At 40.0% G+C, this 16788-nt stretch overlaps 1 protein-coding gene across 3 annotated transcripts in view; it reads left to right on the top strand.

Annotated features, from left to right (window-relative positions):
* The window catches only part of LOC120789803 (cadherin-7-like), an 84486-nt gene that overhangs the window by 42816 nt on the left and 24882 nt on the right, over window positions 1–16788 (top strand). For all 3 annotated transcript variants that reach the window (XM_040126840.1, XM_040126839.1, XM_040126841.1), the window contains 5 exons: window positions 8264–8431; window positions 10279–10466; window positions 12956–13209; window positions 14287–14423; window positions 16631–16752. In XM_040126840.1, the coding sequence (XP_039982774.1) occupies window positions 8264–8431; window positions 10279–10466; window positions 12956–13209; window positions 14287–14423; window positions 16631–16752 (869 nt within the window). The remainder of the gene's footprint in view (window positions 1–8263; window positions 8432–10278; window positions 10467–12955; window positions 13210–14286; window positions 14424–16630; window positions 16753–16788) is intronic.

The following is a 16788-nucleotide window of genomic DNA, read 5'->3' as shown; positions in this document are numbered from 1 at the left end:
CAAGAGAGGTGTGACTACATGTGGGACTTGACATGGGGGAGCATGAAGACATGCTCTCTGCTTTGACAGGGGTAAGCTTAATACAACCTAGTGTAAAAAAACTGCTTATAGAACAGTAACTTGTGTGTCGAAGGGGAAATCCTGCAGGCTTTGTTACCGTCTAGCTTTTTCCACTTATATTGCTCCCTGAAAAAGTATGAGACACAACTGTAATTAAAGGAAATATTAGTGTTCACTCAGTGACCTTCGTCTTCATCTTCATTTAGTTACCTCTCAAGAAGAACTACCTTGGGGAAATAAAAATTTTTGCTACTGAAAACGCTCTGCTGGTTTCCTGTAAAATCCATGATCCTGTTGTGTCATCAACATTTAACACTGCTGCACGTTTTTTCAAACTTGCCACTGACTTATTTCACTTGAAAATATTTATTTGAATATTGGTAATCCACTGTTAGATAATACATCCTAATTTCTGCTACTTCTTACTTTAAGAAAAGTACGATTTTGGTCATGAAGACCTTGAACAAGGGGGCTTCATTTATCATGTAGTTCTCAGCATAAATTTCTAAAACTGGTACAGGACTGATGGAAATTTGAACACCTGCCTCTTGGTGTTCAATGATCTTTAACAAAATTTGCGAGAACACTTGAACCCATCGATAAGTCTCAAGTGAAACTTCATGACACCAATACCAATTAGAAAAAGAGCAGATATTTACAAGTGATGTTTAACACAGCATGTCTGCCCCATAAAGTGCCCATTACTCTCATATCATGTTTTTCTTAGACCCATTCAGCTCAGTGACCAGAGCTCATACTTCAACAACCTGAGCTGGTGACATGTTTTTCATTAAGCTAAGTGGATTCTTTAAATCCCAAGGTTTATATTTCAAAGTTTTTAATGGGTTGTAATTTCTTACTTTTAGTGGCCTGTGTTCTTTTACAGAGTTAATTTGACAGTCTCAAAAAGTGGCAGAGCATTTCTTGAATAAGAGTCACAGAAAGTAGCTTGTTTCAGGGCTAATCTAGTAAGGCAAGACTAACTTTTACTGAACAGCGGCCACTGTGGCCCCAAGTGGCAATGACAGTACAGCATAATGAGATATTTAATAATCCGTCATTCAAGACTCTCTTGAGTTAGTTGCTTATTTTACTTTTTGTGTTAATACCATTGGCATGTTTATCTATGGCATGTTAAGACATAGTCTAAAAGTAGTGAGTAGTAAGCGGAGTCATAAAGTGAGAGTAGTAGTAGAGTCATAAAGTCAGCAAAGTGACCTAGTAATGTCAGTTACACAATGCCTAAAGTTTGCTGACATTAGCTAACATCCGCCACCATAAGCTCCTGGTCATACCAGACCAAGTAAGGCTGCAGCGGCAAAACCCCTGAGTGAAATACATTGAATCAGAGTGCATTTTATTGCTTTTCAAATTTTACTTTTCAAAGAGGAGGAGGATTGTGTTATTTTTCACTTTCATATCTTACTTTAAATGGCATTACATTCCAAAGGTGTTAAATATTGTGTCTGCCTTCAGTACTGGCTGTGAAAGGGACGACATTGTGTTTTTTTGTTAACCCTGAGTTTTTTAACATATTGTCAATACCATGTATCTAGACACTAGCTTTTAGACAGCTGCCCAGGATTGACTGTTGTGGGATGAGCATTGTGCTTCTGTCTTTGCAAGTTACTAATTAGTCCCATTTGCAGCACACGCCTGGGCCATAGCAGAGGGTGACTTTGACAAAGTGCCCGGGCTCAAATACACTCTAAGCTCCACACTGCAATACTGCACTAGCGATTAAGTGGCAGAGGGCTAATGGTCAGAGGGGGAGGAGGATGCATCTGACCCAGTGTTAGGTGGATAGCATTCTGCCTCTCTTTCGTCTAACAAGTCTCTTTACTCTGGTTCTTAATCCCAAATTGAATCTACAAGGTGCCCTTGGGAAAAGTACTTAATCCTGCATAGCTCCAATAACTTCCAAGTAATGCATATTGTCGGCAAAATACATAAGTTGCAGTACCTAAAGGTGTTCAGTTAAGACAGCATTTTGTAATATATATTGATTGATAGCTTGTAGTTTAGTTTGAAGGTGAAGCTGAACTGGTAATGCTTTTAAGGACTGTGTTCTAATTGATAGCAGGCTCAAGGAGGTTTGAACAGCTGCCTCCAGCTCCATACACCTTGGCGATATGGCGAGTCCTTAAGAGACAATTATCCACGCACATTAACACTGTTAAGCATGCGTGCCTGCTTGCAAACCTCAGTGGCTGGAATAATAAAAAGAAGAATTTAGTTAGTAGGAAATGTCAGGTGCCTGAATGAGAGGATTAATTACATTCTGAAGGGGGTATTTAAGATGTGACATGGCTTGCCTCTCAAAACGACAGGAGTATGACATCTGAATATGACAGCTACCCAGGTGATAGAGGGCTGGACAGACTGAGCTTTGTCTCGGCCTGAGAATCTAATTAAACTGAAAACACTCAAATAAAGGAAAAGGCCTGATCTGGTCCTTCCCCACTTATAGCTGCTCCGGCTCATCATACGCGAAATTTTGACATTGAGGTCAAGAGAAGACGAGGTTGCTGTGATCAGCATGTGATTAAGATATTAGCATGGCCCTTTTAGAGTATTGTGTGCTTTTCTTTAGCTTCATCTTTACAGCTGTGTGTGGTTGTGGCTCTGTGCAAGACTCTTGTTGTGGCGGCTGCACTAAATCGAGAACATTACAGCTGAAGGCTAGATATAAATCTGGCTGCCTCCTGCTGCTCGGGCAGGTAATATAGAGAGGTTCAATTTTTTAATTCTAATCACAAAAAACAAACACACGTGGATGTGTGCACGGACAAACACAGTTTCTTTCATCTTAACACTACAAATGAATGGATCTTATTTTCTATAACATGCTGGACATAATGATATCTTTCTATAACACTTGGGTCCTTTGTACTATAGCATCCAGGGGTCCTTTCACACACGTGGATCCGTGGGTAGGTATGGTGACCGATGATTAGAGCATGATCCCTAAATGTCACTCAGTAATAAACTACCTGGTCTGGAGGTTTTATTCCCTGTTTGTATGGCCTGTTTTTGTGTTATGGGATCTATTCCTTGTAAGTGGACTGCCTGAGGGGTTCAGCAAATCACATACTGCACCCTTCATGTTTAAGTGTTCATCACCTTCATCAGTACCTCTCATAGCTGCACGCAGAGCCAGAGGGTTCCTCCAAAGTCTGCACTTTTATTTCATCTTCCCAAGACAAATGTCAAGTATCTGGGCTTTAGCAGGGAGCATGGCCCACCCGTCTGCCGCCAGTGGTGTGGAGACAGCTAGATAAATGCTTGGCTACAATGCGTCTGGCTTGCACCGGAGGCAAGGAGTCACGGCGCAATGCGAGGCTGTGCCATGATAGCGACAGAAGGATTTTAATCATCGCCTCTCCCCAGGAATGACACCAGCGCCGCACGGGGTAACAGAGATAGAGAGTGAGGGGGCTGGCACCCAGCAGACAAACAACAGCCTTGCAACATCGCCGTGTGGATTAGCAGTGTCGCTCAGTGAGAAGTGTACGCTTCTGGCCAGGCAGGAGGAGAAACATGACGCTTTTTTTTTTTTTTTTTGCGGGCTAGAATCAGGATTCATGGCATCATTAGCCACAGCCAATATCTCTTATTTTTCAGCACACCAAGCTGATATTAAATAAGTATATCAATTGTGTTTGAAGCTTATGTATGGTTTATTGAGAGCATTCATTTGTATCACTGCTGGCTGCACAAACATCTTTTTATTTCACCTTTTAGGAGCCATCCGTTGCAGATGTTATTATAAGCCGACCATTATCCAGCTTCCTCCTTAGCTTTACTCCTTCCGAATGTTTAAAGATGCGTCTTTCAAGTCTAGACATCCACGCTCTGTCCCTGCGGTGGTGCTGTATGGAGTAAAGAACAGAAAAGTTTTGTTGTGTTTGTGGCTAGCTTGTATTAAGGGATCCATGCTGGATAGAAGGCTTGAAGTAACCTTTCTGATGTAACTCAGTAAACAAGGTTCACAGGTGTCACAGCAGCAAGCACCAGAGCAGTGGTGGTGCTCTTTAATTGGCTACGAGGTTACACTGTGAAAGAAGCAACAGCGCAATGATGAATGATTGGATGAAGGAAGGATGTAAGGGATAAACGGAGCAGATGTGTGACTATCCACAGCACACAGATAGATGCCTGAATTCTCAGCACAAAAGCATTAGGTGTAAAAAAAATAAGAAAAACTAAGAAAAAAAGATGATGTGTTTTGACTTTGTCGTTGAGGCTTAACCAAAGGACAGAAATGCAGCTGTGTTTTCCCTCTGTGCTGTATGAGAACGCCCCACTGTTCATTATTTGATGCAGGACTGAATTGTCATGTTTTGTAGAGCAACAGCAAAAGATTATTGCTTTATTGACCACAGTCGTCCCACTGTAAGCCCAGGGGCAGAGACTTTGGAGAAAAGGAGCGGACAGCTCACTATCATTTAGCTAACTGAGCCATTTAGTTAAAACAGCCATTAACAGTTTTCAGCTAGAGGGACTGTAATGACATTAATAAATGATGGCAGAGAGAGAAAATTAAACACCTAATGGAATTGTTTATTTTCAAGCACAGCCGTGATTGACGGTCAAAAGGCATCTTAATTTTTCTCTTGAAGTCTTTTGACCCACTTTTCATGATTTGTTTGTCCTTCCTGCTTTGTTCCTGGATTGTGCTTAATTGTGAATTCTATGTGAGCGTCTGTGAGAAAGAGAGTGTGTGTGTGTCTATTCCTGTGAGAAGCAGACTATTTTACAGTAGCCCTTAGCACCCCAAATGATGCATTGGGCATAAAAAATTGCACCTGTCCTTCTTAGAGTCATTGTCAAAACGGAACACACACTACTAATACGGCTGGAATTGGGGTAACCTTAATCATGCTAGCGATAGCAGTGTCTTCCTCCAAGTTGGAGATTAACATACATAAACTCATTTAGAAATCAATGTAATTAGCCTTTTCCCCACAGTTATCACATTTGGAATTTTTCTTCAGTATTAAAAGCAATACTTTTTATAGTTGTCTTTACATCCATGCTTTGAGAGCAGACAGGAACTGGAAGTAGCTAATGCAGCACTTCTTTCCATACTGCCATACAACTACAAATGTAAACAAATTTAGGCTAAAAGAATGGCTCAGGTGTAACCTACAGTCAACTAACCCACTGACACCATAGTAAAATTGTTTACATCACTCGAGGTATGGGAACTGTAGGGCCAAATCTCAGAACATATTCATTTGCAAATGGAAATAAAAAAACAATATGGGTCACAGAATCCATGAAAATAATTTTTCGACATTTTAAACTATCACTACATTTTTTGATTATTAGCGTTAATGTGTCAACATCGGTGTTAATGCATAGAATGCCATTCGTATCTGTTATCTACTCATAGACAGATATTTGCTTTGAAAGTCTAAAGCTACACAGGCAAAAATCCCAAACAATTTCAAATTGCGTAAACCTCTCACATACCAACTTATGGTATTACTGTTCAATGATTTGTATTTACTCGTGTTTCCTTAAAAATAAACATACGTACACTTAAAGCAGTATTTAAGCCAAGTGACTGTTGCTTTGCCCCTGGGAGGCAGCGTAACAAGCTGTAACACTACGCCGACGTATATCATGTCATCAAGTCTTACAGATTAGCAAGCAGCAGATACAGAGCCACATGAGCATTCCTTTTGAGTTGTGTTTCTGGCGAGCTGATGAATTTATGTCCAATAGTCACCCTCCTTTTTTCTCTGCTTTTGGTTTCCACCAACTCCTGGAGGAAGTATCTGGCTCTCTAGTGGCTAAATGCTCCACTTTGTTCACCATCTACTTACTAACATTGTCTGGCTGCTGTTTGGTGCTGGGCTGGTAGTGTACAGTGGGTTTATCAGAGGTTTTTCGCTGAAATCAGCTTACCGCTTTGGCCAGAAACAAGGTTAACGAGAATGTCCCAAAACAGTAAAAAAAGTTGTGGCGTAAACATAAAGCAAATGAAAACCACTAAAACACTGCACAGTTGGATGATTAGTGTCTGTAATACGCCCTGACAAGGTACACCTTCCACAATATGTAGAGTCATTTGACCCTTTGTTCATAGAAAATGTTGATTAACGCAGCTTTAAGTAAAAAGACAGGTATAAATCTTCTTCTGCTTCTTCAAATCAGTCAGTGAAACCTGCAAACATTCACAGTAATGCAATGTTCAGTCCTTGTCAAGGGCACAGCTGATTGAGAATTCTGCAGTACATGTAATGAGCAAATAAGTACAGTGTTTTTTTCTTCCTTGTGAGAGTGGACCTGAATTACACGTCAAATTTCTGTGTAATTTAAAGGATTATAAGAAATTCTTCAGGTGCAAACTCTAAGCAAGCGCCCTCCTTTGATCTGCTTCATCAGGCTGTGGATGCGATAAAGCAACTAAAAACGTTCATTTGTTCGGGAACTGCACGCTGTGGCTTTGTGAGGTTCTTAATGAGTAATCTTCCATGTTCTGTAGGAATCTTTAATAACTGCCATTTAATGAATGAAAACACATTGTGTGGTAAGTCATTAACTTTGAAAGCAACAGTGATTGCTTTTGAAGGATTAGGACATTTTTCTTTGCATTTAAATGTCTGGCGTTAATTTTTCTGGAATTATCATCTTTGTAGTCAAGAGATAAAATTGAGATTAGAAAAATGCCATTAATGAAAAGATTTATCTAAAGCTTTTTTGTGTTTTGAGCATGTGTACTACAACTTGGCCTAACACTAGTTGTTACATGCAGCAGCTCAGGAGCAAAAAGACAACTACAGACAAATGCCAGTCATTTGATGCCAGTGTTGTCACATCTCTGATCCTTTTCTGATACAGATCAATCCTGACAGATAATGCCTTCCCTGGCGGCTAAAATGTCCCATTGCATGTCTTCTTTTTTCTGACAGCGTCTTAACATTAACCTCATCATATGTCAGACTACTAAACTGTTTGGAGTGACAGCGCATTTGGGGGCACAGAAGAGTCACAATTCATTGCTGTTGTGTAAACAAGCTACCAGTCATTATGGTCAAGTCATGTTTTCTTGTAATTGCCACTTACAGGGTTGATATGAACAGATTTTTCCAGTCTGAATCCATATTTTTAGACCATCCATTTTGACATGAATAGAGCTTTCCAGTACTTGAGTGGTCTACTGGCCAGATAGCTTGGTAGTTTAAATAATTTCAGAGCATTAAGAGTAATTTAACTTCTGCAGTTGACAGTGGATATGTGAAAAGACTAATTTGGAGAAAAAGAAATTACTAATGGATTAAAAACATAATGAAAAAGTCCAGATGTTCTGTCAGCTGTGAGGACTAGATGTTGAGAGAGTGTGAAAACTGGTTGGCCAGCAGAAAAAATAAATAACTAAAACTTACTTATAACTAAATAGTTAGTTATAAGTATTTGATAAGTGGTTGGAACATACACTAAAAGTAATGAATAAACAGTTCAAATAGTCAGCCAAAAGTAATGGATAAATAAATAAGTAGTTAACAAAAATGAATGTACAAAATGGTAAAAAATAGTATTACTAATGGATAAATTGTTGAAACTGTAATCTAGAAGTAATGGCTAAATGGTTGAAAATGTTATCTAAATGGATAAGCGATGGAAATAGTTAAAGTATGGATGAATGGTTAAAATAGTTAGCTAAAATTACTGGGTAAACAGTTGAAATAGCAAAATGTAATGGATAAACAATTGAAATAGTTAGCTAAATAATGGATAAAGGTTTGAAATAGCTAATAGGTAAACTGTTGATACTGTTAGCTAGAAGTAATGGATAAATGTTTTAAAAAGATGCTAAAAGTTAACATTTCAAAAATGTAGTTAGCTAAAGGATAGGTGTAATCAGTTGAAAGAGTTAGCTAAAAGTATTCTATAAACAGTTCAAATATCTAACAAGATAATTGATTAAAATATAAAGTAGCTAAAAATGGTTGAAACATATACCTAACACCTTAGTTCATACTCTACATATGAAAACATTATTGTAAGCTATCCACTTTTATGTCATCTAGTTTAAAGGCAATTAAGATAAAAACAATTTGGAACATGACAGGTGGTGTTGATGAACGGGTACTTAAACTCATATCTGCCAGGGCCGGGGGGGTACGTCTGACAAAAAAAGGGATGGGAACCCCTAAAGCATCTTTTTCTCCCCCTCTGCCTCTCTCTTCAGGTGTCATCAGAACAGCTCTGCCCAACATGGACCGGGAGACAAGGGACCAGTACGTGCTTGTCATCCAGGCCAAAGACATGGTCGGCCAGATGGGCGGCCTCTCCGGCACCACCTCTGTCACTGTCACGCTCACTGATGTCAATGACAACCCGCCTCGGTTCACTCACAGTAAGACTCCACTCCTGATTGTACCTATAGGGTTGATCAAGCTTGTCATGTACAGTACATGCCATTTTTTCAACAATTACTCAACAATCAGAATAAAATCATGAGGTCCTTGCTTCATTTGAAGTGTTTTTTGTCCCAGCTGAATGGGCTTTTAAAGACCAATTATTGCAGAAAAAACACTTGAACCAAGAGAACCAAATGAGTGCATACAATGAACGCGGTGGTACAGAAAAGACTGGGCTGTTATTCCACCCTTGAACAGGAATCATTGGAAAATATTAAATCTACTATATTATCTGTAACAACACTGTAGAATCATTTCTCCTGTAATGTGTAGTACAATAAAGTTGAACAGAAAATACTTAGAAATCTTAAAAGCAAAACACATTCATTAAATTCTCGTCATTAACGGTTTTAAAACGTTATGCTAACCGGATTCCTAGCCCCATTCCGTCTTTTTCCTTGTAACTTCCCTCAATTTTTATTTTCAGCACTTAGTTGGACTTTTTTTATGACCAAATTAAAAAACGGCCTTACTGCAAGGTGTGCACTTCCCTGCCTTACTCTTCATCAGAGCTGGGGGCTGCTTTGGCCTTGGATACCAGGATCAATCAGTCTCCGTTTTTTGTTGTCAGCCTATTTCACGGGCTTCTAATGGGTTCCAGGCCGAGCTTTAGGATTCAAAGGCATGCAGTGCTTCTCATGATAATCCAAAGTGCCACCAATCGGTTTACCGCTGATAGCCCAACCACTGTCTGGCTGGTGCGCTCACCCCTGGACTGCCATGAAGCCAAGTCAATTTGCTGGCCCCTGGGGGGAAAGAAAGGTTCAAGTTCGCACAACAAGTCATCAATGCCATTTTAACCCAGTGCTGTCAAGCTGGGAAGAAAGAGACTTTGGAGGAGTTCCGGGTTTTGCTCCTGCTGTTGCACTAGCAGCGTCATGGGTCAGATTCGATAGACCATTATGGAGCATCAGAGCTGATGGGGTCCAGGAGCTATAGCTAGTCCTTGGAAGAAACGAGGGGAAGGAAGCCAAGGTTAGTTGCATGAGAGGACAGGCTGGGGGGAGTGTGGGGGTAGAAGGGAAAAGAGGTAGGTTCAGGGGGAAAACGGAGGGAGGAAAGCAATTTTTTGGTCTTTTAAAGAGCTGCTATTCCACGGCAAATTAAAAAGCCATTATAAAGATTACATGGCGGCAAACAATGTCAGGCAGATTAGCATTTAGACGGTGGCTGAGGGAGACACTGTGAGGAACACAGAAAGGTCTGGTAATGAGCTCTGCCATGGTGATTGGGGAGATTATGATTATGAATATGATTCCCTTCTTTATTCTTATAAGAGTTCTTTAAATCAGAAGGGTCAGCCAAAGGCTCAGGAAACACAATGGAGAGTTTTGGAGTAATAGAATCTTTGAGTGGACATTTCATCCTGTGAACGGTACCAAAGGAATCTAACTGTGATACCTGTGAATTTTTTTTTCTTGCTGTCTTTTTTTTTGGTTTAAGGGATAACCCATTACACAGCATTTAGGACGTTCTATATTGTGCTAAAAATAGTCTTTGAGCTGTAAAAGTTGAAATGCGTAAAAACAGAAATTGGTCTTTGCTTTCACTTTTTGCCTTTCCATTGCATTCTCCACTGTCTATGTGTGAAGTGGAAGCAAAGTGGTTTATCCCATATGTTTCACTACTGCCGTCTGTCTGTGTTATGCAACATGAATTTGAGGAGCCATACAGCCAAATCAAAGCTGAAGGGGTATAACAAAAGCTGAGCTGCTTGAAGGTGAGTTGGTAGCGAAATAAGCACATCCATTACCAGCATCTGCTCCTGTCCATCCTTTTCCAGAGATCTATCAGTATACAGTGCTGGAGTCACTGCCGGTGCAGTCTGTGGTCGCCAGAATCAAAGCAACGGATGCTGATATAGGTTCCAACGCAGAGATGGACTACAGAATCATGGACGGAGACGGGCCTGGCGTGTTCAACATAACAACAGATGAGGATACACAAGAGGGGGTTATCATTCTGCTAAAGGTACAGCATGAACAACAGACTTGGTTTTACAACGTAATAGAAAAAAATATACCAGTAAGGAATTAAGAATGCTAGTTCAGTCCGACTGTGAATAGAGCCTGTGGTGAATATTTTTGTCAGACAATGAAACCTTTGTACCGTGACTTTCTGCCCATAAATGGCACTGAACCGTCCCTTTTGAAAGTCAGTGAGACATAGGGAAAAATTTTCAGGCTGTTGGGTAAAGCCCTGTACATGAGTAGCTGGTATGGCATTAAATGTTGCTTGGAATATAGTTGGTGTGACTATGAATATACAGTTAACACTGTACAATTGATTCCTTTTTCTGCTTGAAAAATATACCACAACATCAAATCACTACATTTTTCATACCTGCTATCTACTATCACTATTCATACACTACTACTGTACCTACTGAATTCTAGACCTTCAGTATTACATACACTTCGTCCAACTCTAACATCTTGGATATTTTTGGGCAACATCACCAACTTTGTTGAAAGCTATATTTAATTATTTGTATTCGGAAGGCATGGCTTACATATTACATTGTGGAAAAAGTAATGTAGCTAACCCATAGATGAATACATATCTTGTCTTTCTTGGTGAAATATTTATAGATAAGACTTGCAATACTTTCTGTTTCTTATCATCAACAAATCCTATGAAAAGACCAAAACCAACAATGAAACGATCCTTTTAACAAGTATTCCCTTTGTACCTTATTCCTCTGTACCAAAAATCTCCATTGCTATCCAAAAACACCCTTGCACTAGATGACACTAAACTTTATTAAGATGAACACAGGCACTGTAGGTTTTGAGTCAGTTCCACATACACTATCCTGCTGTTGTAAATGCATACAAGAGCACCAAATGTGTATCAATCCACAGCTGAAAATTGTCCCTAGAAAAATGTACCATTTACTACTGTTTGAGTAATATTTTCCAGAAAAATACATTGCCCAGCGGTTTAAGGAACCCACTGAGCCCTTTTTTAAAAATGATACTATATATTTGTGGCCATTTTTTAAAGATTTACATCTTCAGTAGGAACTAATAGGCTTGGAGATGAGAGCTACAGACAGGGTGAAGTCAAGATGGACTACCACATTACTGGCTTAGGTATAAAACTTATTTTAATCTTCAAAAACATTGTAGTTGAATTCTACACAATGACATGAAGCATTTAGCTGAACTTCAGAATTGCCTATTCAGATCTTTGTTGTTCTGGATAAAACAATGGCACAAGAAATTGTTGTTGTTATTGTTTCTATAAACAGAAATAATCTAAAAACGTTGGCATCATTTCACGTATCTCTAGATCCACTGTGATCTGTAAGCACCAGGCAGCGTATGCGTGTTTACTGGAGAATAGTAGCCTAATTGCCTCTCCAGGTTTTTCTTTCTCCTCTTCATTCTGTCTCACTGTGTTTCAAAACATCTTCTGCGCATTTGGATTAAGTGATAATCACGAATGACAGATCAGCATTGACTATCTCCAACACCTTTGATCGAAGTAAACATCCCATGGTCATTCAAGGGTTTACGACCACAACAGCTTCAGACTCACACTATCTATAGCACCAACAGACAGTACAGAGATCACTGTAGTGATTGATGAAGGGAACACAGAGGTTTTAATGCTTAGAAAAAACTCCTCTCACCATGGGAACCAAGATGCCATAAATAATGTCATCGACATCCACCTTACATTAATAAATTAAACTTCTCAAGTTAAATCTGTAACAAAGCCAAAACATTTGTTGGACATTTTTGCCTCATTTTTGGATGTTTCAGAGCTCATGGGTCATACTTCCCATTTTCAGGGTGTCAGAGGACTTGAAATGGTCTCCTCAGGCCACATGGATGTGACACTTCATTGCTGCAGTTCTATTGTAGGAGAGAGAGAGCCATTGTTGGGCACTAGCAATTCTTTTCAGATGGACCAATTTGATCCTTTGTTTGTTTTGCGCCAAACTCAGACAATTACAACATTGGATAGAGTCACCAACAATGAAAGTGTCAAATCAATGCTCTCCTGCAGTATATTATGTGTTGCAGTGGAGAGTTCAATAAGACAGACAAAATGACAAAATGTTTCAAAAGCATTCATTTCACAACACTTTTCACAATATGTTGTGCCTTTCTTAAAATCAATATAATTGCTTTCACAGCACAAAGTAGCAATAATCCATCAGCAAATCACTTTGTTTAACTCTGACTGTGTTTTAAATTGTAATGGATATTTGGAGTCCACATCCTTAATTGGGATCAATATCTCAGCATTTCATGAATGGTTTACTGATTTACATACATACATATATAAACTGCTCCTTCACGCTTGACTGTCTGAAAATGTAGAGTACCTATAGCAGTAGCCCTTACATTTCCATCAAAAACCTTTTTTGCCACCTCATAGCTCACCTCATTTTTTGACAAGTGAAGATCTCTCACATAAGTTGTATTCTTCCTGTCTGTCTCTTTCAGCCTCTAGACTTTGAAACAAAGAGCAGCTTTTCTCTGAGAATTGAGGCCACAAACAGGAATATTGACTCCAACTTCTTGAGCTTGGGCCCATTTAGCAACATAACATCAGTCAAGGTGACGGTGGAAGATGTGAACGAGCCACCCATCTTTTCCGCACCACTTAGCAAGATGGTTGTTTCGGAGGACGCCAAAGTGGGCACCTCAATCGGGAGGGTGTCTGCCTATGACCCAGATAACTCCAACAGTGCCATCAGGTACTAACGATTTGCTGACATGCTACTTTAAATCTATCTGTTCAGCCACTTTGATGAGACTATTGTTCTTGAACTGTGTGTTATAGAATAAATGTACTCTGACGTTCCCAAAGGATCCCAATAAAACCAAAGTAAAGGAGACTAATTGGTTAATCCATTTAACTACTCCACATTATCTACAATCACAAAGAATCTGTAGACCCCTCGAAAGGCCCTGGTGTGGCTGTCACAAAGGCAGTGCCAGATGGTGGGAGGGCCAAGGAGTGCAGCATTTGCAAAAGTGAAATGCCGTTTTGAACAAGAGAAGGGCATTCCTGCAGGAGGGTCAAGGCTCAACAATTGGGCCATGGCATTTATGACTCAAAACAAGCACTCACGTTGCCAATCTGTGCGGCATCACTCTCAAGATCCCTACGTATTTTGCATTAATTGAATGAATATTTTATGGTATTCTTGGTCTGTTCAAGAAATCAAATTACTGCACCATTGTAGCTGTAAATTGCCTCTTTTTGCTCCTATGACTGTTATCAGCATCTGCAATATATTTCACTACATCTGTTAAAATTAAAATTATAGTGGAACTAATGCAGCCACAAGAGTCAAATTACATTGCAATAATACCCTTTGGATGTAGGCTAATTGAAGTTGTAATTTTCAAGTTGCTGTGTATTGAAAGCGTTTGATCAGTGTTGTGTGCTGAGGGACAAGTAGACAGCCTTCCGTTTTATCAAAATTTAATAGGGTTTTGTTTCACCAGCGTTATAAATTTCCAAGTTCCTGTTGCATTTCTGAATTTCAAGTAATATCTGCACTTGTGTTAATTATTTGTCATTTTAGGACACTGATAAAAGAAAAATCATACATGTTACATAAAGTGTTAACACAATTCACTGATAATTGATTAAAGCTTCTGATGTATCAACAAAAAGTGTTGCAGCGTGATAGACAAAAACTATCATAATCTTCCCTTACAAGTACAAGAGCACTAAATTGTCTGATCAATACCATTGTCCAAAAGAAATTTTTAAAAGTACGACGGTTGTGTGTGTGGGTGTGTGGTTGTTTCTTTGTGTCCAGGTACTCCATAGACAGGAATACAGACTTGGAGCGCTTCTTTAACGTGGACGCTCTAAGTGGAGTCATCAGCACAGCCAAGCCTCTGGACCGAGAGGCCAACTCGGTCCATAACCTCACCATCTTTGCTATCGAGAGCCGTAAGTTTACTTACAGCAAACACTCTGAAATTTGCAAAACTAGTCAGAGTTGACTGTTCGCTAAACCCCCTCTGCCTAACATTGACTGATCAATCATAGCTTAACAACCGTAAGTAAGATGATACTCTGATTTTAAAAAGTGTGGAGGGTAGTGTTTTTTTTTAATCTTTCAAAAACTAGTACAAAAGTTTAAGGAACAGATTTACGACAGTGTTTATCTGCTCTAAAGTAAGCTAAAAGCTAAAAGTGATAGTATTTCATTAAACACATTAGTTTCAGGAGTCAGGCTACACAAAAAAGGAAAAAAAAACAATAGCACAATAGCAGATATTTAACAATATTATATTATTATTATTGCATATTTCTTTGATGCTATTCGAGTTTAGGCTAACGTTAGCAACTCTGTGCTGTTCTTTATTGGATTTGGGGAAGATTACAGTCCAGCAAACCCAGCCAGCATTACCTGATCTATCTGATCTAGTGTAACACACTTCTTTATTTTCGTGTCTTCTACATGGATCATCAGCTGGTAAGGATGCTGGCTTCTTGCCAGTAAGTATAGTAAGATAAGTCTGTACCCATCAAGGTCATATTTAAGCCTTAAGCAAGATCTCATTTTAAAACAAGCCAGCTGGAAACATGAAAAAGTCAGTCGGAGACAGTGTTTTCAACTGACTCATGCCACCAGACAGTTGTCTTTTTAGCTGGCAAAACTGACGGTTGCCAGCTAGAAATGAAAGGACTGAAATCAAAGACCCATGGTTTCAAAAATTATTAAGAATTTAGAGTTGTAAATCTGCCACTAGGGTTTAGCGAACGGTCAATTAGTTTGTTAGCTTGTCACCTGAGAAAGTATATGAAACCTTAGATCCTGTCTGTTCTGTTATCCTCTCCGTAATGTCCCATAGCCTTCTCTGCTGTGGACAACACAATTGTTGGGGTCGTTGTGGGGCTGTCGGGGAATGTTAATTCACGCACAGGACGGTTGTTTTGACCTCCATGTGTCCCTGAGCCGTGGGGACGAGATGCTGACTAAGGGTGGGTGATCTCACCCACGGGTGAACTATGTTAATTTGATGTGAAGAAGTGCCGGGTGCCTTTTTGTTCATCTCTCAATGGCTCCAAGGACATCAGTGCCTTTTTTTTTGCTCCCTGCATTCAAACATCACGCAAACACAATGGGCAACAATCATCTGAACCCGATCCGCTGAGCACTTTAGACAGCTGCATCACATCAGTATAAGTTGAAAAAGACAATCAGCCTGTCAGCCTGGCAGTTCCTCTGCTTTCACATCTTCAGACTGAGCACAGTGTGAAAAAGGGTATTCATTTTTTTTTCAAAACCTTTTTATCACTCTTTGCTTCAAAGATGTGTTTTTATTTACATCTAACGGCACACAGACACACTACTCGGTTGATTCCCGAGTGTGAGCGCTTGCCGGATATAGCAACAAAAAGAAGGCAGCATATAATAATAGTCATATGAAATGTCACAACGGTCCCTCATGCATGAGGTACTGGCTTCTGACACATAGTGACACTTGGGCGCTGTTTTCGGCTGAGAACATCTTTGAGTTCATGGACTGGCAACAAAATCCACTGCCCTGTATGCCCTTAGACAGTATTTATAGTAAATGGGTTCTTTGTAACTGAAGAGGGTGCAGGGAGGCTTTGGTTGAGGGATGTTGTGCATTTGAGCTGCAGTCACTCACATTTCATCCGCTCTGCCCAGACCACGCAAATGACAACAAGTCTGTGGCCCGAGGCTCTGCGCGTCCTTTTTATCACCATCAAATCAGCCAGCCCGAATGTCAGCGCGTCATCTCTGGCTGGCATGGCGGCGACGCCAAGCTAAATCATCATCTTGCACTCAAGCGCAGCCATTTAGCCATCAGTGTGTGTCAGGCAGACAGGGGCGTGAAGCCCACTGTTAGCACATGTGGCCTTCCCCGACAACAACCCCACACTGACTGTAATCACTTTGGCTTATCCACAGTAGAATGGGTAAGGATGCCGGCTATTGGAAGCAAACATCAGCATTTTTTTTCTCCTCCTTTGTGATTAATTAAAAAACACGAGAAAGATCAATATTCCAAAATTTGGCAAAGTGCATCATCGCAAAGTTAAAGCAGAATTAAAGTGTTTAAAAGAAAATTTGCTGATTGCTGTGACATAAACAGGGACTCTCTTTTCTCTCTCTCTTTCAGAGGACCCAACCCAAATTGGAAAAGGTATCACTCTCATCACAGTGCTGGACATAAACGATAATGCCCCCGTCTTTGCCATAGACTATGAAACTATCCTCTGCGAAAATGCCATGCCAGGACAGGTAAGACCCTGAGATGTCTCTGCTGCTGGTCCAGCT

The sequence above is a fragment of the Xiphias gladius genome, chromosome 5 (assembly GCF_016859285.1).
Source record: "Xiphias gladius isolate SHS-SW01 ecotype Sanya breed wild chromosome 5, ASM1685928v1, whole genome shotgun sequence".
NCBI classification, from domain to species: Eukaryota; Metazoa; Chordata; class Actinopteri; order Istiophoriformes; family Xiphiidae; genus Xiphias; species Xiphias gladius.
The sequence above is the reverse complement of the archived record's forward strand: the minus strand, read 5'-3'. Positions and strand labels throughout refer to the sequence as shown.